Genomic DNA, 26,988 nt, shown 5'->3' with positions numbered 1-26,988 from the left:
CCTTTTACAAAACAAATATTTTTTGCTGAACACAGAACAGCATATTTTACAATAATTTAAAATACTGCAGACTTCAGACCAGCATTGGCAGTACCTCAGATGGCCTACAAGGCTATTCGCCAGCCCTCACCCGTTCTCTAGTCCGGATTCTACAGAGCTCCAGGCCAGATTGGCCCTGCTCAGGCACACAGCAGAGAAGGTAACTAATGCATTACTAACCAAATCGAGTGCTTACAATCAGTTTAAAGTTGGACAGTTTCAGCCAATTTCAGAGGGCCAAAGCAGTTTACAACAGAAGTCGGCATTGAAAAGTACCCTAGATGTTTTAGTAAAGATGGAACAAGCAGATTAGTTTCAAATCTTTATTGTAGATAAATGTACTTGTTTTATCTTCTTAGGATCGTGACTTTCTGCAGGACAAGCAGTTCTTCCTGGACACTCAAGCACCTTACAATTCAGCCTTTCACACCGATTAACTGTGGGGCTTAGAGCCCTGTGACTTTCTGGTTTTAGTACACCATTAAACTTGACATTTTCTAATGTTTGCATTGAACTAGTTTCTTTTAGTCAGGCACTGATCATTCCTTTGGTGAATTTCAGTTCTTGAGTCCTGTCCTTGGCACGTCTTTGACCCCATTACCTAAAATGAAAAACATCTAGTAAGCCAAGGAAGGGCTCCAGCAGTCAACTGCTATCTTATAAAACCAGAAGGTGAGTACATATGGATCTCCCATCAAGCCTCAGGGGTTTCTATAAGTCGACACTGCTGTTCAGACAGGGATAACGTGTTTCATCACAGGCTTGTTACCCGCTTCACTTCTGCACCACCATTACTCATACCATTTAATTATCAGCCATAAGACTAATTCAGTTCATGTAGTAGTTACCTGATCTGATTCCAATGGCATTACTTGCTGTATTTTCAGGGGTTCACATCCAGTTTGGCAGACCTGTAGAGAAATTACGTTCATTTGGTTCAATGCTACAATTGCCAAAATCACAGTGACATTCAGGGCTGTGAATTTCTCAGAGCAGCTTTATCTAGCGTCAGTTATCGCATCAGACAGCACTTCCTATGCAGCAATTTCATCTCTGAAACCAGCCACCATTATATCCACTGTAAAGTAAACCTAAAACCTTGCTGAGCACTTACCAATCAACTGTCCTCTTGACCCTCCGGCACTATAAACATTTGAAATATTAATACATGTTCATCATGGTAATACTTTAATATATCATTATGCCACAATATGAATCTCCCATCAAGTCTCAGGGGTTTCTATAAGTCAACACTGTTGTTCAGACAGGGATAACTTGTTTCATCACAGACTTGTTACTACACCCTCCACAGATTTAACACCATTATTTAGCAATCTGACCATCACTTAATGTCCAAAGTAGTGGTTACCTGCTTACACGGGAGTAACATCATTGGAATATTTATGGGATCACACCCAGGTTAGCAGACCTGTAAAGAAATTACCATGTTTGGTTCACATTACCACAACAGTCAAAAGCATTCTTCCACATTCAGGGCTGTGCATTTCAGAGCATCTTCAGTGCAAAGTAAAACTAATCAATGTCTCCATTTGAGTCACAAGAGACCATAGAGGTTCTAGCTAAGTACTTACCAAGTAACTGTCCCTTCACCCTCTGAGGCCACAACACTACAAGAAAGGGTATTAATTAGTCCATTACTGCACGACTTCAATTGATGATCTTGCTATGCAACATGGCTACATATAACCTTGAGAAACTACGCCACACAATACATTCACTCAACTTACTGCCAAAACGTACCCATTTAAATCATATGGTCTTCCATCAAGCCTCAGGGGTTTCTGTAAGTCAACACTGTTGTTCAGACAGGGATAACTTGTTTCATCACAGGCTTATTAATTAAGCTTGGTAGACACTTCAGACCTGTTCAAATCTGACTGTCATCAAACTGCCCAATTTAAAACTGGTCAAACGTAATCATGGAGATTGTTTTACCGCTTGAGTGGACACAGCCCATAGGACTTCTGACGTCCATCTACGTGAGTTAAGATGGGAGTCCATTCAAACGGCTCTGAAAGGTGCAGACAAAGATCAGAGTGATACATAGCTAACCACATGCAATAAGATACCATCTACAGTGGAAACTGTTTCCGCGCTAGTAAATTAATCATAAGTCCGCCGCAAATATTGACGCAAACCACGTTCCCACACCACAGTGATTACTAAACAAAACCAACACTAACTAAAACCCGTTAAGTGATAAGGAAAAGTCAGGCAACTTATGTTCGAACCTGATCTACAGAAACGCCAGGGTTCTAGAATGTTATTTAAACAGGCCAGGCCTAGACTTTTGGTTAGAAAGTTAGCTAACGTTAGCTTGCCATGTGGCTAGCAGTTAGCGAACTAGCTACTTCTACACATGGCTAACAGTTGTAACTTACAATTTACACTCATGGTGGCTGGTCGACACTGGAGTTCGTAGTGTCTTTGTAGCATTTTGCTATGAGTTGATGCAGGTAGTTACCCCCCCCCCAAAAAATCAACCGGCCACATATTCTCTGCACTATGTACGTTCGAAAGACTGAAATTGTGCTCATGGTAGGTATTTATACATTTCAAACGTCATACCCCCCCATGTGACCAATCTTGGACCAGTAGGGAGTGGGTTTTGAATTTCCCAGAGCAGACCTCAAGTGGCGCACATATCAGGAAGGCTACTCACTCAACCGTTGGGTTGGGTGACTTAATGTTTTAATCAGTGGTTGCAATCTGTCTCAGTGAATGCACCTATTAATACATATTTGTGATTTCATTTACATATTTTTCTTCTTTCTTTGCCCTCTGTTGCAAGCCAGTGTCCCTTGGTGCACATGTATGCACGTTTGGCACACTGGGGGGCATACACTCCAGGACATAGCAGGCATATATCCGACTTTGTGAAATAATAATGGAAATATATATACCGGTAGTCTAGACCTAAATGATTGAACATAGGATATTCTGACCATATAGCCTACAAATAGACAAATGAGAGCCTTGGTTTGAAAATACCTAATTGCATTTGGTGAGGCTATAAGAGAGTAATCAATCTAAAGCATTGCATCTCGTCTTTCCTAATAATATTCTAACATCAATAGATCGTATTATTTGCTACTGGTAAAATAGGGCATTGAAGTAGCCTAGCCTATTCATTATCCACGAGGTAAATAGCAAAGCGGTAAATAGGCCTAACTGATCAACAATGTAACCATTAGCCTGCAGCAAAATGGGTTATGGTAATATTTGCTCAAGATGCAAAACATTTATTATATTCCATGAGAAGAGGTGGATTCCTGACATGGGGCATCCTTGTCCAACTTTCATTTCTCAGTGTGTGATTCCCCTTTTAGTCACTAGGGAGAGACCTTTCAACAAGGAAAACAGCTGGTTGACTCCGGGTCCAACAGCAGTCAAACAGGCAGGGGCAGCCAGCCGCAGTCATCCTCATCAACCGCACGCCGATCTGCGAATCACATCGTCCACGGGATGGATAACGACATCGCCGAACCAGACCCATCCCGTCAGCGCAATGGTGTCGTGGAAGGGCTTTATGGAGAATTCACGGACTCGCTCAACGCAAAGGTCAGATATTCTGTGAGTTTGACTGAGAGTGCTCTCACTATTCAAAAGATCCCATCGTCACCTGGACAGGATGAGTTGGTTTTCCATTTAGCTGACTGTCTTGGCTGCCGGGCTTATAAAGTGGAGGACGAAGCGGACGTTGGGGCGTTCTTTACAGCCTATTTCTACCCGTTCAAGAGGCGATGGATAAGCACAGGCATGGCCCGGCAGAAAGTAGAGCAGTGCTTTCGGGTCGCACTGGTCCAGGACCCTCTCACTAATCTTCAAGAGGCAGAGAGATGGGCGCGTGCCATCAGAGAGGCTTCTATCTGCCAGATACCCCGACGACATGGTGAGAAGCAAGGCTGCATAGTTGAAATAAAACAGTTGTTTCTTTCTGGTATAGATAGTTATGTTTGATGAGGGCGTAGGTTCTAATTTAATTTAGCTTAACAGGATCAAACTTTAGGCTATTTATATGGATAACCTGAAAAGTCTGTCATCATTGCCATATACTGTGGGTTTCCTCATTTATTTAAGAGGAATTGTATACTCTGCCCATGGAAATGGGGCTTATAAATTCAGTTCAAAATGTGAGGGTAACTTTCCATCACCTTTATCCCATACTGTACCTAAGGTCCAGTAATTCACAACCTGCTTACTCGGTTTCTATAGAATAGGATAGGCTTAAGTGCCAACTGACTGGGCAAGCTTGGAGAAGGAAATGGAATGTCCTGGAAATGGAATGTCGTTCATCTCTCACACCCAAGAACCAGCTTTACCTGCTGTGGGAGGATGACTGCCAGTTACCTTTCTCAGAGTGAAATCATTTGCATAGATTTGCAACTGTGAAATTTCTGTATAATTTGTAAGGGGTAATTTAGTCATCCCAAAAGCAACATTGCTGAACCCAAGTACTCAAGTGATTGAACTCATCGTTTTTCATCTAATGGTGCTTATGCCGGTTGTCTTGGATCAGGAAACCCCTTATTACAACACAACCATATTGAAATGCATGCTTTTGAAAAATCTTCAGTCCATGTCATAGACTTAGGTCCATGTGCAGAGACCCGACTGACCCTTCAGTTCTGAACATGAAACAGAGTGCTGCTGATGCTAGTTACCCAGTTATCACTCACTGAGGAGATCATTTGGTGTGGATGAAGCTGCCACAGGGAGAGCCATATGCAAAATATTATGCTGACATTCTGTCAAAATATCACACATTATTTTTAATTGAGTTTATCCAAGTTATTGCTACAAGATTAAATGTCTCACATTAATGTGTGCTTCGTTAAATTGCATTATTAGATTGGTTTTATTAGTTTATTCGGATCCTCATTAGCTCTTGCGAAGCAGCAGCTAATCTTCCTGGGCTCCACACAAAAACATAGAACATGACAAGGAACAAAACACTGATACACTGATACAGTCACACAAATAAGATAGGAGTGCATGTGCCATGGGCCTAAATAGGCAGAATGTAAGGGAATTTCCATTTGAACAAAAAGGAGAGGTGTCGAGGATATAGTCAATCATAAATCTATTCGGTTTAAGTTGCAAGAAGGAGACACCCTCCAGCATAGAAATATAAAAAAAAAACGTCTAATGGTCCTTCTCTGAGAAGGCACTTATATATTAATTAGACAGTACCAAATATTCTCTAAACATCAGCCCGAGAGCCTTGTATGAAGTCAAAATAAAAGACAGTGACTTTGCCAGCTGCTACAGAATCACACAGTGTTCATAATGTCATTGTGTCCTTGGTCCTTGTTTCTTCAGTAGCTCTGGCGTCAATCACTATCAAACGATATGAGAACAATCCATAACATTCAGTGACAGGACTAGTGACCATCAACCCCTACACAAATGAGTATCATAAATAGAGCACTGGAAATCATGTATTACAGAACGGGAAAACATATACATATGCTAAGCATTGTGTTAATTATCTTAACTGAATATCAACTTTATTCATCTTAAATATTCCCCATTACACAGAGTGAAGATAATTGTCCATTAAACAGGTGTGCCTGCCTATTATCTGCTTAGGGGCCCATGCTTAGGGGCACTCTCTAGACCCCTCAGTGGCATAGTTCTAGAGGAAACGGATATTTGATTTGACAGTGACGGATTTGGAATGTTGGTTGCCAGAAATGGAGTCAGGTGTTGGTGGAATAAGGAATGAGGTCGCCCCGTGAATTGCCCTTTAGGTGTCCAAGGCAACTGAGACAAGGGTCTTTGTGTGAGTTGTACCTTAGGCCTGGAGCCAGCAGGAGTTGGAGTTTCAGAGCTTTGCCAAGAAGACAGATGGTAACCTGACCTGAGAGGTAACTGGTAGCATTCTCTCTGGCCTGCTGGACTTCAAAAGCCACCAAAGAACATTTTTAAAATGTCAATTCGCACATATTAATGAAGTATCTATCGATAGCCACTGATGATAAGCCATTGAAATGCTAACTATTGATGAACTGTGGCATGACTCAGGATTCCTGCTTTAGTACAAGAAGGCTTCTCCATCTGTAGTACAGTGACTACTGCATAATGCAATGATATCATTAATTAATACGTTTTTTTTAGCATTCAAGATTCGGGCCAGACAATAATACAGTGTTCAACAGAATATATTATGTATTTTAAATGAGTAATGGGAAGCTAATAGATGCAACAAAATACTCCACATTAATTCCTTGTTCTAGAGCAGGGGTGTCAAACTCATTCCATGGAGGGCCTAGTGTCTGCAGGTTTTTGTTTTTCCTTTCAATTAAGCCCTAGACAACCAGGTGAGGGGAGTTCTTTACTAATTAGTGACCTTAATGTATGAAAGTCAGAGGGACAGAGGGTGTCTTAAAGTCAGAGGTTGCATGAAAGTCAGAGGGACCAACTAATCCCTGTTCTAGAGGGTGTATGAAGTCAGAGGGACCAACTAATCCCTGTTCTAGAGGGTGTATGAAAGTCAGCGGGACCGACTAATCCCTGTTCTAGAGGGTGTATGAAAGTCAGCGGGACCGACTAATCCCTGTTCTAGAGTGTGTATGAACGTTTGAGGAACCGACTAATCCCTGAAGGGATATTTATGTTAATTAATTTCATTTTATCTGGTGATGCAGTTGGATAGGTTGGATTAGGAAGGCAATTTCTTTTTTGGCTGTAAGGTTAATGTTTAGGGAAAGCTATCAGACACTTTCAGTGCATAATACCACATCATTTTGTTGAAACTGTAGATGCTAGATATTCCTTTTCCATTTGTTTTATTGTGGTTCAGTCACAGCTTGACTGTGTAAGGACTGCACAGTGTGTTCAAGTATCTGCAGTCTACCATTAAGTTCCTGTCACAGCCAGGTCATAACGGACTGAATGAGGTGTAAATAACGAAATCCTCAAACAATGTGATGTACTTTTGCACATCAAATGCCATGGAAGGTAATATCCTGCTATTTGCAATGCTTAGAGGTACCATAAAATGAATGTCTGCATTTTTGTAAGGAAATTCAGTCTGTCTTGACTTTCAGGAAGGTGAAACGTTTTCAGTGTGAACTTATACGACTTAAACCAGATATAAAATATGTTGAAAAGATAATGGACCTATATATTTTTAAATAAGATCATCAAAATATCACCAAAATAAAAACTCAGGGAGAATCTAAAATTCAAAAAAATGTCATGGCCCCCATTGATTTTGTTATAATGTTTGAGTCACTCAGATAGCATAAGAACACGACATAAGCCATGGCAAAATGAGTAAAATTGCAGGAAATTAGCTTTAAAACCTCAAAATGTCTCTCTGTGTGTGTTCCACGAAGAGGGTATGTATCTGTCACTGTGATATCGCCCTACGGCCCAATGCTCTGCTGACGCCACAGTGTCTCTCAGTGATGGAGACAAGAGCTGAACGGTGCCCCTGCTACATCAGTGGCCTCTCACCCCAGCCTGGCTGGTCCCCCGGGGCCCTCTTCTCCCGCTCTGCTCCCTCAGACAGGCCTGCCTGTGACAGGCTGTCAGGGCCCCTGGCTCTACCTCTGTGGGCTGGGTGTCTAATCCCCCACCCTAATCTTGGACTCACTCAAGCTTGTTTGCAGATATGCCAGCTATGTCTGAGTCATGGAGGTAGTGTTACACCTTGGGGACACCTGAGACAGCAAACTTTCACTGAAAGCCATTTCTATCCGCATTGTCTTTTGTTTTCCTCAGTGTTCTGGCTAGTTTTCACTTATAGTGATGTGTCATAGCAATAATGCAATAATGTGTGGACATAATGAGAGATATTATGTTCTAAATTCATGTGTTTGGTAATACTATATGTATTGCTTTAGTAATAGATTGATTATACACAGCAAAGTTGATCAGTTAATCAGTTCCGTTCATTTGATCCCAGCCTCAGTACTTGTTAGTACTCACACCTACTCAGCCACCTCACCTCTCTGTTTACTCTTTTCCTCAGAGAAACACACACACTAGCTTGCTTGTCAGACAGCCCTTCAGCATGAGTCAGGGTCACATCTGCCCACAGGCACTTAACCAGAGCCTCTCTCTCACACACACACACACACACACACACACACACACACACACACACACACACACACACACACACACACACACACACACACACACACACACACACACACACACACACACACACACACACACACACACACAGGACCTAAAAGGTTATTTCCACAGAAATGACTCTGGGCAGCATGTTACAAAATATGACTTAGCTCCTCATTTAGGGTCCTCACTGTTTCTGTAACCAACTTGACTGGTGAAGATCACCGCCTGTAACAGAAGCCCTGTTCATACCTAGTTCTAACATGCGCCTTTTGTCCTGATCTTGTCAACATTCTGATTGTGCCCACATTTTTAAACAGGTGTAGACGATGAAAAGACACATTGTGATTTGATTTGATCAGATCTTCCTGAGGTAGTCAGGCACGGATTGTGTCTTGATATCAGTCAAGTGTAAACAGATCTGGAATGGTCAAACTATTTAAATTATCATTATACCAGCCTCAAACATCATTGACAGATACCAACATTGATTTACAGCATCAGTAATTGTCTTAAAATAAATACATTCATGTTATTTTGAAAGAATATCTGTCAAATAATTTGCTTACAGGGAGGCACCAGCTAATCTGGTCACAATGCGGACACAGTGAATGGATAAGAGACACATTTTAATACAATGTGTAGACACGACAAACCTTGATCACATAGTTATTGGATCATATTGATCAGATCACATGTTAGCGCAAGGTGTAAACAATGCTATAATGAACCCTGTATGACTGCTACTGAAACTTTTGTAACTATCAAGCTCTGATAACCATCTTCAATTCGGATAGCTTTGCTTTCGTGCTGTATCCATGTGAGGGAGTTTTTTTTCTATGATAAGTAAAACACCAAGCTATATAGTATTTCTAGTTGCAGTCCATAGGTGCACAAACGTACACTTCTTTTAATGTCAACTCGATATGTTTTCTATACCCAATTTTACCATAGATAGACCTAATAATGATATAAGGTATTTGACTGATTAGATCACCTGTGAGCACATATGTTAGAGCCCACCTCTTATTGACACAGGAACCATGGAAATGCTTCCTCGACATATACTCTGAGGCTTCTGGAAGCTGAAGGCTTTTGAACAATAGGAGGCCCTATGTTTGAAAGTAACGTTACCAAGTTAATGAGTAGACTAACGTCTAGTTTGCGTCTTTAGTTTTAGCCCCAAGCAACCATTAATGTACTGGTACAGGAGACTGAAGTAGTCAGGAGACAGGAAACACAACAGAATACAGCAGAGCATGATATTGCTTACATGGAAATATCTCATGTTCTGTGGTGGTAAAGGCGATGCTGAATTCCTACTCACAAGCTGTCAGGGGAGGATGTTAAACCGCCTCTGTATTTGAAGCACAAGGACTACAGCATTGGCTTTGACCCCTGAGGAGGCAGTGATTGTTCTGTCATCCCTGAACTGTTTTATTGAAGCCTTTATTTGGCTCATTGTATTGAGAGCATTTTATAGAGCTCATTTGACCTCACTTGAGTGGAAAAACGGACCCTAAAAGTTATGTACCAAACGGCAGCATCCCCCATTGTGTCTGAAAGACATGAAGGCAGAGCCTTTTGTGTATAAAAGCCACATTGTGTAGTGTGAAGAAAAAAATACAATGGCAACCCTTTGTATGAATGGGGAAGAGTTAGCAAGACTGTGTTTTGATACTGTCTTAATACTGCTCTTTGTGATGGTTTCACACCTCACTTTGAGATATTTCGGTACCTCTGCTGTCCCTGCACAGGAGCCAAATGAGTAGGAGGTGCCACTCCAGGTCAGCTGGCTGGTAATTGGATTTCTGGGCAGGAACAGGGGAGGCCATTTCCGCTCAGACGGCACTGGGCATGAACCAGACAGAGGGGCCTTGTGTGGAGGGACAGTGGCACAGCAGGGTAAGGGTGTACTGGTGCCAGTCCTGTTGGCATGAGGCTACAGGATGGAATTCACAGGGCAGTGCGATGGCTGTTTCACTGCTCCCAAGGGTCCAATTAGGCCCATGGGACCGGTCCCAATGCCCAGCAGAACCGGACTCACACTCACTGGTGGGAAGTTGCTTCCGCATGTGGCACATGCAGGGTTCAGAGGATAATGCTCAACTGCCAACCTTGATCCGGTACTGATAATGTCTGACAGGGTTAATTTGAGTCTGAAGTACTACTTATAACCACAAACAAGTGTAATCTCTGTAAGGATGACCCCAATTAGTCGATTGGTCGATTGTTTGGTCGATAGGCTGTTGTTTTTAGTCGAGCAGTGGCAAATATATATTTTTTTAATTATGTGGACTAATCCATTTTGAGGCCACAGGGATGGCAGACCACAGTATCACCAGTAGTACATTTACCGTTAATTACCATAATTTCTCATTTGGAATGTTTGTTTGGTTATGGTAATTTATGTTAATACATTCAATATCTTATCATAATTACAGGTCCTGGGTGGCACAGCGGTCAAAAAGCACTGCACCACAGTACTGAGGCATCACTACAGCCCGGGGTTCGATCCCAGGCTGTGTCACAACCGGCCGTGACCGGGAACCCCATAGGACTGCTCACAATTGGCCATCCGGGGTATGGGAGGGTGACCGGTGCGGCTTCCCTTGGCTCATCGTGCTCTAGCAACTCCTTGTGACAGGGCCGGGCGCCTGCAAGCTGACTCCGGTCATCAGTTGAACGGTGTTTCCTCTGACATATTGGTGCGGCTGACATCCGGGTTAGTGAGCAGTGTGATAAGAAGTAGGCGGCCAGGCGGGTCATGTTTCGGAGGACCTTCGCCTCTCCCAAGCCAATTGAGGAGTTGCAGAGATGAGCCAAGGGACCTAATTTGGGGAGAAAACGGGGTAAAAAAAATATGCTTGTGTCCGTCGGGGCCTAGTTAGTACTGGGATGGGAGATCGCCTGGGAATACCAGGTGCTAAAAACTATATTATTATTACAGTCTTACCGTTGTCATTGTAGGAGTGGAAACGTTGTTGGCAGAATACACATCCTAAGTTTTGGTTTATTTCATTCCATTTCCAAGTTGTCAATTTATTCACTGTCTTTTGTTTGAAGCGCTCCTGTCAATCTTGAGTAAGTACATGCACCTGATTACACATATATAATAAATAAATGTGCCCATTTGGGGATCTGATACTATTTCTGATTGTCTTAACTCACCATCACTGTGGAGCTTCTCAAAGTCATCTTTCCTTCGCCTCAAACAGCAAATAAACAGTCTGTTTTTACATCCATTGAGAATGACAATAGTTCCTTAACGTAGCCTAATTGAAAAATTCGCTCCCTTTTAATAACCACTCAGCATGAAAGGGTGAAAAAATCTCATGCTCTGATCCGGTTGAAACGTCATAAAATAGGCCTGCCTGATTACTTCTTATCCCTTGCGCAAATAGCCTACAGCTGTGTCTGTTTGGGAAACTCGTGAGAGCCCAGGATATTTTTACATATTGGCAATGGCAATAGAAGTAATTTTTTTATTTTAATAATTTTCATTTAGATAGAATTGTGATTAACCACATGACATTGATTTTGAGACATGAGGACTTTAATATAAATTAAATTAAACTGTTCCACGAATATGTGCATATGAAAATCATAACTGGCACGCAGATCAGGAGAAATGGTATGATAACTTGGCACTCCAAATGGAAAAGGTTGCCAACCGCTGGTGTAGCCTATTACTGGCAACTTCAGGAGAATAATGGCAGAATCTGCGAAGCCCGGCAGCAGCGAGAGGAGGAGGGTCGGGTCAGGAACAGGTTAGGCTTATTGATCTCTGGCTTCCTCTTTAGTAATTTGTGTCTTCATTTTTAATCGCAGTGCTTAAAGCATCAGACAAGCTAAGTAGCCTGCATATAGTTGATTTTAATCAAACATAGGGTGTGTCTATAAATGGAAAAATACATGTTTTTAAATTTGGAGCAATCTATTGGTCGAAAGAACAGACGACTCTCGACTAAGATTTGTTTTTGTCGGGGACAGCCCTAAATCTCTCTTATGATTTACTATGGCCTCTGAGAAGACAGTGTCCCCTGTGCAGAAAGACAAGGGCATCTACAGTAACTACAGTATCAGAGGCTAGGAGTTCATCCTGAGTTAAAAACAACTGTCCCTGAAATGATCTCTCATGGCGCTCTGCAACATCTGAACAAGTTCTGCCAGCTTTTAATTATTCCGTTGGTGTCTGGTAATAATTCTAAAGATAACCACACAGATCATAACAGAGTAGCATTACTTAAAGAAATTCTCCGGTACTTCTGTATACTTTTTAGCCAGTAGTTCTGAAAGTAGCACTCATAAGCCAAAAGTGGTCCCCGAAAATTGTGTACTACCTCACATATGTGCACCACGTCATTGCTTTCTCTCTCACTCTGCTCTGTGTGCATCTTGCTCGCTTTCACTCAAATTGCGAGGGGCTGAAGCTCATTGACTGGAACTCAAATTGCTAGGGGTCTTGCTCACGTGTGGGAAAATGGCACAGCACAGAAAAACTGTCGCTTTCAAACTAGGGATTTGTGGCTAATTTAGGTAAAACTGCAGATTGACACATCCAGCCCAAAGCGGCAGGTTTAAAAAATACTTAGTATTCGCCAAAGTTCCGGAGCATATCATCAACTACAACATTAGGCGAATGAGTTGAGGTGGCATGTGTTTTGTTAGACTTACATTTCTGGGGGAAAATAAGTGGATCACAAAAACAATAACGTCAAGCACCATCTGTGAGTGAATGGTGTCACTGAACTTGGCATCACTGTTTAATGCTATCTTTTTGAACAATGGTTTTCTGCCAAGGGATCTAGAGGGTAGAGACTCCTTTCATAACCTCTGACATGTCTGAGATTGTCTTCCAAAATGTTTTTCTGACATCAATGGAGAGTTGCATGATTGATGTTTCCTTGATACTAGAAAATTAAGTGGAGCAATTATTCCCATCATCAAATCAAATCAAGTTTATTTTATATAGCCCTTCGTACATCAGCTAATATCTCGAAGTGCTGTACAGAAACCCAGCCTAAAACCCCAAACAGCAAGCAATGCAGGTGTAGAAGCACGGTGGCTGGGAAAAACTCCCTAGAAAGGCCAAAACCTACGAAGAAACCTAGAGAGGAACCAGGCTATGAGGGGTGGCCAGTCCTCTTCTGGCTGTGCCGGGTGGAGATTATAACAGAACATGGCCAAGATGTTCAAAATGTTCATAAATGACCAGCATGGTCAAATAATAATCAGGAATAAATGTCAGTTGGCTTTTCATAGCCGATCATTAAGAGTTGAAAACAGCAGGTCTGGGACAGGTAGCACGTCCGGTGGACAGGTCAGGGTTCCATAACCGCAGGCAGAACAGTTGAAACTGGAACAGCAGCAAGGCCAGGTGGACTGGGGACAGCAAGGAGTCATCATGCCCGGTCGTCCTGACGCATGGTCCTAGGGCTCAGGTCCTCCGAGAGAGAGAAAGAAAGAGAGAAGGAGAGAATTAGAGAGAGCATACTTAAATTCACACAGGACACTGGATAAGACAGGAGAAGTACTTCAGATATAACCAACTGACCCTAGCCCCCCGACACATAAACTACTGCAGCATAAATACTGGAGGCTGAGACAGGAGGGGTCAGGAGACACTGTGGCCCCATCCGATGATACCCCCGGACAGGGGTACCCTGATGATACCCCCATGACAGCTTGAGAATACCAACTCACAAACTATTTCTTCTTCCCTCTTCTGTTTATCTACATCTTTCACTCCATTGCTCGCTTTTTCTATTTTCTCTCGCTCTCTCTCAGATGTGAAGTACTATGAGGTACGGCGGCCCTGCAGGGTCATGGTTCTGGTGAACCCCCAGAGTGGGCGGGGCCAGGCTCTCCAGCTTTTCTCCGGGCAAATCGAGCCCATGCTCACCGAGGCTTCAGTCCCCTACACACTGGTCATCACTGGTCAGTCCCCTGCACATTGGTCATCACTGGTCAGTCCCCTGCACATTGGTCATCACTGGTCAGTCGCCTACACATTGGTCATCACTGGTCAGTCCCCTACACACTGGTCATCACTGGTCAGTCCTCTACACATTGGTCATCACTGGTCAGTCCCCTACACACTGGTCATCACTGGTCAGTCCTCTACACATTGGTCATCACTGGTCAGTCCCCTATACACTGGTCATCACTGGTCAGTCCCCTACACATTGGTCATCACTGGTCAGTCCCATACACACTGGTCATCACTGGTCAGTCCCCTACACATTGGTCATCACTGGTCAGTCCCCCACACACTGGTCATCACTGGTCAGTCCCCTACACACTGGTCATCACTGGTCAGTCCCCTACACATTGGTCATCACTGGTCAGTCCCCCACACACTGGTCATCACTGGTAAGTCCCCTACACACACTGGTCATCACTGGTCAGTCCCCTACACATTGGTCATCACTGGTCAGTCCCCTACACACACTGGTCATCACTGGTCAGTCCCCTGCATACTGGTCATCACTGGTCAGTCCCCTACACACACTGGTCATCACTGGTAAGTCCCCTACACACACTGATCATCACTGGTAAGTCCCCTACACACACTGGTCATCACTGGTCAGTCCTCTACACACACTGGTCATCACTGGTCAGTCCTCTACACATTGGTCATCACTGGTCAGTCCTCTACACATTGGTCATCACTGGTCAGTCCCCTACACATTGGTCATCACTGGTCAGTCCTCTACACATTGGTCATCACTGGTCAGTCCTCTACACATTGGTCATCACTGGTCAGTCCCCTACACACACTGGTCATCACTGGTCAGTCCCCTGCATACTGATCATCACTGGTCAGTCCCCTACACATTGGTCATCACTGGTCAGTCCCCTACACACTGGTCATCACTGGTCAGTCCCCTGCATACTGGTCATCACTGGTCAGTCCCCTGCATACTGGTCATCACTGGTCAGTCCCCTACACATTGGTCATCACTGGTCAGTCCCCTACACACTGGTCATCACTGGTTAGTCCCTTACACACACTGGTCATCACTGGTCAGTCCCCTACACATTGGTCATCACTGGTCAGTCCCCCACACACTGGTCATCACTGGTCAGTCCCCTACACACACTGGTCATCACTGGTCAGTCCCCTACACACACTGGTCATCACTGGTCAGTCCCCTACACATTGGTCATCACTGGTCAGTCCCCTACACACACTGGTCAACACTCAGTCCCTTACACACCCCCTGCTTGAGCCCTATTATCTCACTGCCCTGATTGCGCACACACACATGCACACACACGCACACAAACACACACACACACACACTTTGACTCTGCACTGCCTTGTCTCTGCTCCCAGTATTATATACAGTATTGACTCTGCTCCCAGTATTATATACTCTCAACTGCTTTTCACTAACAGTAGCAATGAGTTCAAAGTCACTGAACTCTGCATAACCTTTCACTGAATTAAAGTCAGGTATCTTTGAGCAGCAGGAACAATCCAAGGAGCCAGAAAGACTTTTAAAAATCACATCAGCTACATATTAACACCACCACCTATACTTCACCATCACCCAGTATAGCTGACAAGAAGCTATCTCTGCCAGCATTACAAACCATCACCAAGACACCTATGAGTTGTTCAATGCCTTCTTAATCTTTGAAACAACTGAAAAAGGAGAGAACAGAGAGAGAGTAGAAAGAGTGTTCAGTCCCAGGGGACATGGGGAAGGTTAGCATCTGGGTGGTGATGAACAAAGACAGTCTATTTACCGATGGTCGGCGTGACGATGCTGACCTGGGACTGCTGGGAGCTGGGGCTGGGAGAATATGGGTCACCAGAGGCTCTCTCAGCTAGCGCTCAGCTAGCACTGCTTCCCCTCCACTGCCTGGGTACTGTAGCTAGCCTGTCTGAGTGGATTAACCAGCGCCACCTCGCTGCCCTGCCTGCCTCCACTTAGAGAATGGAGCCCTGCAGAACTATCATGTCACCTACTAGTCTCTGCCAGAGGACTAAGGCACACTGAGAGGATCGTCTTTCAGCGAGGGGGTAAATCTGGGGTTTTCTGTGGTGTGTGTTCATGTGCTTGTGTGCACCTGCATGTGCACAAACTGGTCAGTCCCCTACACATTGGTCATCACTGGTCAGTCCCCTACACACTGGTCATCACTGGAAACTGAGAGCAGAAAAACGTTATATTGGGCATGCGTTGGTATCATCCTAACCCAAAAGGGACCTTGGTTCATATCACATTAACAGAAAGTAGCTACCAAGCTATAGCTCATCAGAAGAGAGGATTACATAAAATCCAGAAAGTCAAGAGATGGTGAGGTAGCCCCTGTCTATGTGTGTTTGTGTGTGGCAGTGACCCCGTGAATAAGCAGAGGGCTGGGAAGTGCAGCCTCAGCCTCCAGCCAGCAGCATAGAGTGCTGAGTCAGCCGCAACAACCTCCCTCTGCTTTTGCCTGACAGCACAGGACCACATCACTCCGCTCTCAGTCTCCCCATACATACCAAACAGCCTGGACTTAAAGGAAACTCAGTGGGTGAGGGAGGGCTAGGGGACAGGTACATGTTATGTTAGGAGAGGAGGAGAAGAGGAGGAGGAGAGGAGGAGGAGGAGGAGAGGGGGAGGAGAGGAGGAGGAGGAGAGGAGGAGGAGGAGAGGGGGGTGGATGTAGTAATGGAGTTTTCTGGTCATTTTTCAAACCTCAAAACATATGGTAACTCAAGCAGAAAAGTAATGCCCTTGTGATGACAATGCCTCAACACACCCACACAGACACAGGCATAGACACACACAATTGCAAAAACAAACAAACACAGTACTGCCTTTAGCAGAGCTGATATTTGCTGCAGAACACGAGTCTCAGCTGGCAGAATGGTGCTAGACAGTGTGCTTAGGGGGGATCCAATAAGACCCCCTGCAGCGCGACTGTCTCAAGGACATCTCCAGTAAAAACTCCACTAAACAAACAGAGTCGGCCCCAGTCGTCACATTAACCATCACAGCAGTGGCAGATGTTTGCACTAAGGCCTGACTGCTTTGAAGACTGCCACTGCATGGTCTAATGTGATATGTATGGACTGATAGAGGGAAATGTAATCTCTTTTCTCTCCAATCTCACTGATCCCTCCCTGGGGGCTTCTGGTGAATGGATGCCATCTCTCGGACCTTATTCCTTCTCTCTTTCCTCCCTCCTTCTCCCTGTCCCTCTCTCTCATGGCGTTTCTCTCTGTCCCCCATAGAGCACCAGAACCATGCGAGGGACCTGGTGAGAGAGACTGATCTGTCACAGTGGGATGCTCTGGTCATCCTGTCAGGAGACGGGCTGCTGTTCGAGGTGCGCCAAGTATAGGCACTGCATGAACACATTTCCAGCATAGCTAACTTGTCTAAAGTTTCCCTAAGACTGTTTGAATAAGCAGTGGGGTTTGTGGGGTACAACTCTCAGTTGGAGGGTCATGGTCTGATGCTGTTTGTGTGTGTTTGCCTGTCCGGTCAGGTGTTGAATGGTCTTCTGGAGAGAGAGGACTGGGAGGAGGCCATCCAGACCCCATTGGGCATCTTACCAGGGGGCTCGGGCAACGCCCTGGCAGCCTCCGTCCACCACTACACTAAGTAAGTCCACAAATGAGACATTTAAATGCATAGAGTACAGTAGAATGGAATGGGATAGGAAAACTGGCCTGGACAAAGAAGGTGATTTATCCCTTTTCTATGGATGTCATTATCACATTAGCTGACTGGGCAGAGTAGGCACATTTCTCCAGAGACAAAGGAGAGAGATAGTGTCTGCTTCAGCTTCACACTTCATAAAGTCCAAGGAGAGTCATTATTTGAGGGTTGCTGATAGCTACTTTTAATGGAGTGATGTAATGGGTTCTAGAGCAACTGGAAATTCAGTGGACTACTACTGAGGTAGTGTCTGGACCGCCTTTATTACTGCTGTTTGTGAAATATGAGCCCCATACATTTACAACATCAACAGAACAAAATACACAGCGAGTTGTATAACATCAGATATCTATCACAGTTGAATAAAGCTTTGCAACCTATGAACAACCCTAACCCTAACACCCCTGTTCAACCCGAACCAAGCTAACCCTAGCCACAACCCTTACCCTAGCCACAACCCTTGCCCTAGCCACAACCCTTACCCTAGCCACATCCCTTACCCTAGCCACAACCATTACCCTAGCCACAACCCTTACCCTAGCCACAACCATTACCCTAGCCACATCCCTTACCCTAGCCACAACCCTTACCCTAGCCACAACCATTACCCTAGCCACATCCCTTACCCTAGCCACAACCATTACCCTAGCCACAACCATTACCCTAGCCACAACCCTTACCCTAGCCACAACCCTTACCCTAGTCACAACCCTTACACTAGCCACAACCATTACCCTAGCCACAACCCTTACCCTAGCCACAACCCTTACCCTAGTCACAACCCTTACCCTAGCCACAACCATTACCCTAGCCACAACCCTTACCCTAGCCACAACCATTACCCTAGCCACAACCCTTACCCTAGCCACAACCATTACCCTAGCCACAACCATTACCCTAGCCACAACCATTACCCTAGCCACAACCATTACCCTAGCCACAACCATTACCCTAGCTTCATGTCCACACGCCAGTTCAACCCTAACCCCATTATCTTACAGTTAGACAGTGCAGATGGTTATGTTTAAAGTACTGTAACTGTCCAGTGTTTCCAGATCTCTATGAAATATGACCTATAATTAATTACAATATGAGTTAAATAGTGTTCCTTCCAAAAAAAAATCTGTGTTGGAATGGTGTGGGCATACCCCAACAACAGAATGGTGTGGGTGTACAGTGGTCATTAAAAATATGAATGTGAGTAAACTGCTGATTGGCCAGCTCATCCTCCTCTAGACTGCTGATTGGCCAGCTCATCCTCCTCAGGAGTATGACATCATACTCTATGAGGAGATAGCAAGCATTTTTGAAACGGTCAGTTTGAGTTTTTCTGCAAGTTATACTTTGGCCACAAAAACGAGTATAGGACGAGTCAACCCGGGTGGCGCAGTGGTCTAAGGCCACCAGAGTCTCTGGGTTCGCGCCCAGGCTGGGCTGGGTTCGTGCCCAGGCTCTGTCGCAGCCGGCCGCAACCGGGAGGTCCATGGGGCGACGCACAATTGGCATAGCGTCGTCCGGGTTAGGGAGGGTTTGGCCGGTAGGGATATCCTTGTCTCAGTATGTAAAAAAAAAAAAAATGTAATAAAATGTATGCATTCTACTGTAAGTCGCTCTGGATAAGAGCGTCTGCTAAATGACTAAAATGTAAAAATGTAAATGTCAACAACATTATTTGGGTATGAGTTAGCAGAATATGAATTTAAAAGTGAGATTTTCACTGGACAGTTACTTTAAAACAATGGGATTAGGGTTTAACCAGCGTGTGGACATGAACCTAGGGTTAGGGTTATGGCGAGGGTTAGGGTTACTGCTGTAAGTACAATGTATTACCATTCTAGAGTTAGGATTAGGGTCATTACTTTTAATTGAAGGAGTAGCTCCGGCTCAATTGAACCACAGACTGATACCTAACTACCTGAGTCTACTGTGAGCTGACTGCTACTCCCTGCAGGTCTCCCCCGGCCTGGGGTAAGGAGCTGCTGCTGAGCTGTGGCTTCCTGCTGTGTAAAGGCCTGGTGACTCGGCTGGACCTGGTCTCTGTCCACCTGGCCTCCAGCCAGCGCATCTTCTCCTTCCTCTCCCTGGCCTGGGGCTTCGTGGCCGACGTCGACATTGAGAGCGAGAAGTACCGCCTCGTTGGCCCCATGCGATTCCTGGTTGGTACGCTGATGCGCCTGGCCTCCCTCAAGGTATATCAAGGTAGGTTGGCATACCTGCCTGCTCCTCCCTTCACATCCCAGAACTCCTCTCTCTGCTCCTCTCTACCCTGTGGGCCCAACAGCTCCCCCAATCAGAACTCTCGCCACAACCACAGCACAAACCACAGCACAAACTCCAACCACAACACCGCCCACAACTCCTCCAACATTGCCATCACAACCATGAGGACCAAGCCCCAACCAGTCAACCAGAAGGGGCCTCCTGACTCGCTCCTAGTAGACCTGGAGCAGCCGTTGCCTGAGCATTGGACAGTAGTGAATGAGGAAGAATTTGTACTGGTATTGGCCATGTTCCAGTCCCACCTGGCTGAGGACCTGTTTGCCGCCCCTGGGGCCACAGCAGACGACGGCTTCATCCACCTGTTGTATGTGCGTGCAGGCATCTCCAGACTAGCCCTGCTCACACTCTTCATGACCATGGAGAAGGGGGGCCACCTGGCTATTGGCTGCCCACACCTTGTGTATGAGAGGGTGAAGGCCTTTCGCCTGGAGCCTCTGTCCCCCGAGGGAGCGATCACTGTGGACGGGGAGATGGTGGAGTACGGGCCAGTACAGGCCCAGGTTCATGAAGGAATTGCCAGGCTCATCTCAGGCTGAGAATCTACTCAGAGCGTCTGTCCTCCCCACAGCTCTGACTTCTCGCTCCCTTTCTTACTCTGTCTACTGTATATACAAAGTTCCAAAGACACTATATCAGCCTTTGGAAAATCCCCTCTCTTTTTTCTACAGATACATTCAGTATCTATCTCTGTGTCCTGTTTTTTAGAGATCCCTCCCTTTCCTCTCCATGCTTCATTCAGGGTCAAAGCCATGGGTGTTCTTGCAGCTGGCTGGTCTCAGCTAAGAGTGTGTGTGTATGATAGTGTGTTGTGAGCGGTGTGTTTAGTAGGGAGGGGCCCACGGCTGAGGAGTACCTTGTGTGCTCCGCTGTCTGACTTAATAAGTGTGACACACGTGAAGAGAAACACATTTTTCTGTCCCGCGAGGATGTGGCAGGCAACCAGCTCTACGCCCGCTATCTATCCCCGGGGTAATCATTCTGTGGAGGATGAGACACGGGCCTGACATGAAGGTCTTCCCACCTCATGATATACTGTTCGAGTCATGGATGTAGGTTTTCTATGGAGAAGCACAACGTTGGAGAATGCAGCATTGTAGACCTCCACCAATGATATTAGGTTACTCTTCTCTCTCTCATCAGTGAAAACCTCCACTTTACCTCTGCGTTTAATGGATGGGGTGGAAGGGGTTAGGTGCTAGTGAGGTCGTGTTAAAGCAGCGTGGAGGTTCAGGAACCTGGCCAGCTGAGGTTACCTTCTTATATATCTTGCCTGTCTTCTACCCTGCTGCTGCTGCAGCTCTAGCCAACATGCTTCTTGCTGCTGCTGCAGCTCTAGCCAACATGCTTCTTGCTGCTACTGCAGCTCTAGCCAACATGCTTCTTGCTGCTGCTGCAGCTCTAGCCAACATGCTTCTTGCTGCTGCTGCAGCTCTAGCCAACATGCTTCTTGCTGCTGCTGCAGCTCTAGCCAACATGCTTCTTGCTGCTGCTGCAGCTCTAGCCAACATGCTTCTTGCTGCTACTGCAGCTCTAGCCAACATGCTTCTTGCTGCTACTGCAGCTCTAGCCAACATGCTTCTTGCTGCTACTGCAGCTCTAGCCAACATGCTTCTTGCTGCTGCTGCAGCTCTAGCCAACATGCTTCTTGCTGCTGCTGCAGCTCTAGCCAACATGCTTCTTGGACCACCTCCTTCCTGACACACAAACACACAGGCTTGACTCTCCCTTTCAGATCTGGAGCACTTAGCAAGGAGGGGGTTGGTCTCGTCTGCTACATATGATCCCTTTCTTCTAGCTGTGTTAAGATTGTACTCCCTCCTCCTTCACAAGATTTTGGAGCCATCAGCACCTAATGTGTCCTTATTCTGAAGCGTTATGGGTGAATGAAAAATACTAGCTGATAGAACTACAAGCAGTTGAAGAAGATACAGCACCATTGTCGATTTTTATGAACGGTTTTATTGTAGATAAAATAATATAAATATTTCTGTTGTTTTCTGTCCAAGCACACACTAAGAAGGGAAACAGGGTTTTGCACTACGCAGCACTGCATGGGTCAGTGGGTTTTGCACATTGACTCGATCAATAAGAGTTGGAGCGACCAGGCCAGAGTGCTGTGCTCTCTGCTGGGGCCTTTTTCTTGTCAGGGCGGAGATGATGAGCTTAGTGCACTGGAGCAGATGTGAGCATTATCATCAGTTCTACTCGCACCAGTTCATGCCAGGTCGGGTTCACCCCAGAGATATAACAATTACTGGTTTAACTAATCCTAGAGCCCTCACTTGGTTTGGTTTGGATCAAAATGTCATATGGGTGGAATGGTTTTAATGTACTGTATAATGAATCTAAAAGGATGCTTAAAATGACTCTACTTGAAGGTATGCTGACTGCAGATGTGATATTAACTTCTCCCATTCTGATTTCAATCTTCCATTTCTGTGCCTGTACCTTTGATATGCCTTTAGATAAATAAAAGTTTAAGTTTTATTTGTCACATGCACAAGGACAGTGAAATGCTTAACTTGAAAGCCCTACCCAACAGTGCAGTATTATATATATAAAAAAAAGTATAATTAATAAGAAAAAAAACAAGGGGGAAAAACACAAGAAATAAGAAAGAAGAGAGGAAGCTATATACAGCGTCAGTGCCAGTACCAAATTGACAACGTACAGAGATACTGGAGTATTGAGGTAGATAGGTAAATGTAGGCAGGGATTAAGAGAAAGTGAATGGAAGCAGGATAAATCACTTATTATAATAATATTAAACATACTGTACGGTACCTTTTACCCCATACATACCTATCTACCTACCTAATCCTTATGTGTCAGGCTCTGCTGGTGGTATTGACAAGGTCATAGACCATGCATACACAAGTAAAAGCACATATCCAAATTGAGAGATTAGCTATGCAAATTCGTTCAATGTGGCCCATTCTGGGACACCTCACTGCTCTTTATGCAGCGTGAGGGGTCCCCCTAGTGGATTTACCTTAACCAGTCATTGCAGTGCAAGTGGTGGAAGTTCTGATATAGTACTTGCACATTTGTTTCTATGGTACAACAGTAGTACTGTATAAAATCTTATGATAGCTCACTTTCATTCTTTGTATGTTTGGTTGCATTGATTCACTAGCATACTGGTATCCAGGTTATGAAAACAATTACGAGCCATTTGAATTAAACTACAATCACTTATCATATTTCCATCTGATTATCAAAAACCTCCATTTGAATCACCTCAGGTACGGTAGCTCATGCTAGACTGTGTATACTGAGTATCATCTCTCCTCAACCGAATATAATCTCTCCTCAACCGAACAGACAAGCGGACATCCATTGCTGACCCTGGCTGACCCTAGTGACTGTTATGTAATATGTACAAAAAACAACCCGTCTCAACACATCTGAGTGGAGTAATTGCAATTGTGTTGAACTACTGTTATCTTCTCTGTCCTGTCCCCTTGGCTGGTAGGGTGGACTGTGGAGTGACTACATCATAGTACTGTTATTAATATTCAAATACTGCTGTAGTCTTCTCATTGCATTCATGTCATTTTGTATGTCATCATTCCCGTGTAGGAGAGAGATCTATATTTTTCCAGGGTTTCATTTAGTAAGAACCACAACTAAATACATGAATCATGCTGTATCGACTGTCTGAATGGTAATAAAATTCCCAAATTCTTCAAGAGTTCTGTCTTGTTCATCATTAGCAACCATATTTTCCAGAGAGCATTAACAATGTTAATTTTCTTTTTAGTTTTTATATAAAGTGAAAATGATAATCCAGTGGTTAATATTGTCCATTACAGGTGTTATGTATTTGAGGGTGTATTATAGTTCTGCTTTTAGGACCAGACTAATCTTATCTTTATGATAGCAGTGTTTCAGTGTCAGTACTGCTGATAGCTTCTCTCCCTCTAACCATGGATACCCATTCTAAATATCCACCTGTTGAGAGAGTAACCACTAAATAATATCATTTGTAGGCCTATACTAAGGAGACCGGTATAGAGAACTTGGCTGGAGCAAGAGTTGACCACAATTACTCCATGCCTACTATATCTCCCAAATATACAGGAGAATATCCACTTTGCCATGTGTCAGTCAAACTCAAGGGATGACGATAGAAGCTAATACGCCGAGTTGTGGAAACAACTTCTATAATCTGTCACGTGACATAGTAATAATCACTGGCTTTATAATGAAGAGGTGGACGTCTTTCAGGGCACGCAAGAGAGAGAGGAGGGAGGAGATAACGAGAGGGTGAGATAAGACAATAAGGCAGGTAGAGAGAGTGTTCGGATGAGATTGCATCAGGTAAGTAAAGCAACGTTATTTTCAGTTACAGTGCTCTTGTTGGTTACCATATCATTTCAGAGTATCTGCATATGAGTATCTGCATATGATGGCAAACAAATATCGAATGGTAGAGGAAAAAACATATTGTAAATTCATTACATTCAGTGTGTTAATTTTCTATTCTGTGTTACATTAATTCTCTAGGAAATTAATTAACAGGTTGTCACAACACTGCCATTTGTGCGTAAAGCAGCTGACCTCAGGTCGCTTAATTTCTGACTCTAGATAATTGCTCTCCACTCCCCCTCGCTCCAAATTCTATTATTTCATTCATGAGCACCGACGTCGTACTATTCATATTCTAAATGGTAAAATGACTCACATCTACATGGACCACATCCTATAAATACGGATTCTACTCCCTCTTGGTCATCTGTGCACAGGCTGTCCCAACAAGAGGAGGAAACTGAAGATTAACCCTCGTGTAACAGCCAAGAGAGAAGACTTGTGCAAACAAACAACAATAGAAGGAACAGAAGAATATCGAAGTAATCCAACTGGAGTAATAAAAGTTGTAAAATGTCACTAGTGGGCGCCCTGCCTTTCCTGAAACCGCGCCTTTCCCCTTCTGTTTCTCCTGGGCGCCAAAGAAGACACACACTGCCAGCAAGCGAGTTCCGACCGCTCAACACGCAAGATGCCATCAGCGTGTTCGAAATCGAGAAAGAGGGTAAGTTGTCCATAGATTCAGTTATAAATGTGTATTTATTATGTGTTATAAATTAATGGCACGAATATACAATGTATGAGCGTTATCAGGGGTACTCATGTCGCGCGTAAAACTCGTGCCAACAGCCTTTCCTTGGGCTTTACGCACGTTGACTGGGCGCGCTAGTCTGTCTCTTGCTTTAAATAACACTTTGTATTAATCCCTTGTTATAGGTTTAATGCACTGATACGGATCCGCCTTGGCATTCTTAAATAGAGTGAGTCCAAGGATGATGAAAACGTGTCTCTCTCTTTTCCTCCGCCAGCCTTTATCTCTGTGTCAGGAGACTGCCCGCTCCACCTTGATGAGGTGCGTCATTTCCTCACGCTGTGTCCAGAGCTGTCCATGGGCTGGTTTGAGGAGGGGAGACTAGTAGCCTTCATCATTGGGTCCCAATGGGACCAGGACAGACTCACCCTAGTAAGACACCTATGATGTTATATCATTTCCTATTGATTCATAGGTCATTTACTCTATATCTTACTGTGTTTGTATTAGCTCACTGATAGTTTTTCGAAATCAGGTGCTCTGTATTACATCCCCGTACATATTATTGAATGAACTTTACTTGAGCTACATTTGCATTTTTCCTTTGCTGCAGGACGCCCTAACTCTTCACAAGCCCAAAGGTTCCACAGTTCATATCCATGTGCTGGCGGTCCACCGGACCTTCCGGCAGCAGGGCAAGGGCCCTATCCTGATGTGGCGCTACCTGCAGTACCTACGCTGCCTGCCCTATGTGCGCCGTGCAGTGCTCATGTGCGAGGACTTCCTGGTTCCCTTCTACCAGAAGTCTGGCTTCAAGGTGCAGGGCCGCTGTTCCATCACGGTGGCATCACTGACCTTCACAGAGATGCAGTACCCTGTGAGGGGCCATGCCCTGATGCGGCGCAACAGTGAAGCTATTGGTTTTCCTCAGACTGTGTTATTATTGGAGGAACAGACTCAGAGGCTTGAGTCTGTGTTATTATTGGAGGAACCAATTCAGAGGAGTGAGTCTGCATTGTTATTGGAGGAACAGACTCAGAGGACTGAGCCTGAGCCTGCTGATGTGTAAATCTTTTTTTACTGAGTAAGATATTAGATTCCTGCTGTACATATCAACTATGATGTAAAATAAAGTGATGTAAACATTTACATTTATATCTAAGATGGTAGTCTAAAGTGCACACCATACATGCATGACCAATGCAGGGAGTCTTTAAGCTTTATTACAATGTTTTAATTTCAGATACCTAACGTTATTTAATATGTGAATATTTCAACGTTAACTAGCTACATGCTAATGAATGTTAGAACAAATATCGTGTGACTTCTGTCTGTGTGAGATTATATTTTTACTGCAAATGTTCCCGTTTTATTTATTGTAAGTTTTGTCTGAAGGTTTGAGTTGCAAGCCCCCTCCTCTCTGACGGTATATGGACTGACGTCACTGACTACCAGGCTTAGCAGCTCAACCGTGCCTCTTTATCTCTATTAGTGGGCATTAGGTATACTGTATACGTCTGAGGATTTACAAGAGGATCCTTTCATTGGACTGCCAGTAGATCTAGTGACTTAACAAGCCCGTTTTCATACAATGAGAAAAGTAGGCTACATCCACACCAATTTGGATTAATTTGTTACTGAAACGGTTTGTCTATTCATTTCCCTTTGGGTCATATGTGCAGAGCGTTAATCAAACCATGTAATATCTTCTCTTACTCCACCAGAACCTGTCTTACCCTTGAAACCAATCATATCTTTAATAAATATGTTTTTGTACTGTTTTTGTTATTAAAAAATGTAATAAAGATGATAATGTATTAACTTTCTGAG

General features: G+C 44.4%; 2 protein-coding genes, 2 long non-coding RNA genes and 3 other non-coding genes across 8 annotated transcripts; 3 read left to right on the top strand and 4 right to left on the bottom strand.

Annotated features, from left to right (window-relative positions):
* The first annotated feature begins 71 nt into the window (after nucleotides 1-71).
* LOC120039125 lies at nucleotides 72-10,576 on the top strand. The gene is made up of 4 exons (XR_005475306.1): nucleotides 72-199; nucleotides 399-711; nucleotides 3,390-3,952; nucleotides 9,909-10,576. It is a non-coding gene; the product is annotated as an uncharacterized LOC120039125 (long non-coding RNA).
* LOC120039116 lies at nucleotides 349-2,581 on the bottom strand. 2 transcript variants are annotated; one of them, XR_005475302.1, is made up of 8 exons: nucleotides 2,442-2,581; nucleotides 1,996-2,071; nucleotides 1,788-1,841; nucleotides 1,632-1,667; nucleotides 1,409-1,468; nucleotides 1,154-1,182; nucleotides 888-950; nucleotides 349-640 (listed from the first exon to the last, which is right to left on the bottom strand). It is a non-coding gene; the product is annotated as an uncharacterized LOC120039116 (long non-coding RNA). The 2 variants fall into 2 exon arrangements; XR_005475299.1 differs by having other exon boundaries at nucleotides 1,801-1,841.
* LOC120045237 lies at nucleotides 1,025-1,097 on the bottom strand. The gene has a single exon (XR_005476668.1). It is a non-coding gene; the product is annotated as a small nucleolar RNA SNORD49 (small nucleolar RNA).
* Nucleotides 1,263-1,334, bottom strand: LOC120045235. Its single transcript, XR_005476666.1, has one exon. It is a non-coding gene; the product is annotated as a small nucleolar RNA R38 (small nucleolar RNA).
* On the bottom strand, nucleotides 1,825-1,896 carry LOC120045236. The gene has a single exon (XR_005476667.1). It is a non-coding gene; the product is annotated as a small nucleolar RNA R38 (small nucleolar RNA).
* Nucleotides 10,577-13,970: 3,394 nt separating the features above from the next.
* Nucleotides 13,971-20,991, top strand: LOC120044616 (sphingosine kinase 2-like). Its single transcript, XM_038989287.1, has 4 exons — nucleotides 13,971-14,091; nucleotides 17,387-17,481; nucleotides 17,644-17,759; nucleotides 19,768-20,991. Exons 1-4 carry the CDS (start codon nucleotides 13,980-13,982, stop codon nucleotides 20,630-20,632), a joined length of 1,188 nt encoding a protein of 395 aa, XP_038845215.1. The 5' UTR covers nucleotides 13,971-13,979; the 3' UTR covers nucleotides 20,633-20,991.
* A 3,989-nt stretch (nucleotides 20,992-24,980) lies between these two features.
* LOC120044615 (serotonin N-acetyltransferase-like) lies at nucleotides 24,981-26,227 on the top strand. The gene is made up of 3 exons (XM_038989286.1): nucleotides 24,981-25,131; nucleotides 25,436-25,590; nucleotides 25,772-26,227. The coding sequence occupies exons 1-3, from the start codon at nucleotides 24,981-24,983 to the stop codon at nucleotides 26,225-26,227; spliced, it is 762 nt and encodes a 253-aa protein (XP_038845214.1).
* The last annotated feature ends 761 nt before the right edge of the window (nucleotides 26,228-26,988 follow it).

This window comes from Salvelinus namaycush, chromosome 3, assembly GCF_016432855.1.
Source record: "Salvelinus namaycush isolate Seneca chromosome 3, SaNama_1.0, whole genome shotgun sequence".
Classification (NCBI taxonomy): domain Eukaryota; kingdom Metazoa; phylum Chordata; class Actinopteri; order Salmoniformes; family Salmonidae; genus Salvelinus; species Salvelinus namaycush.
This window is presented reverse-complemented; position numbering and strand designations above follow the sequence as displayed.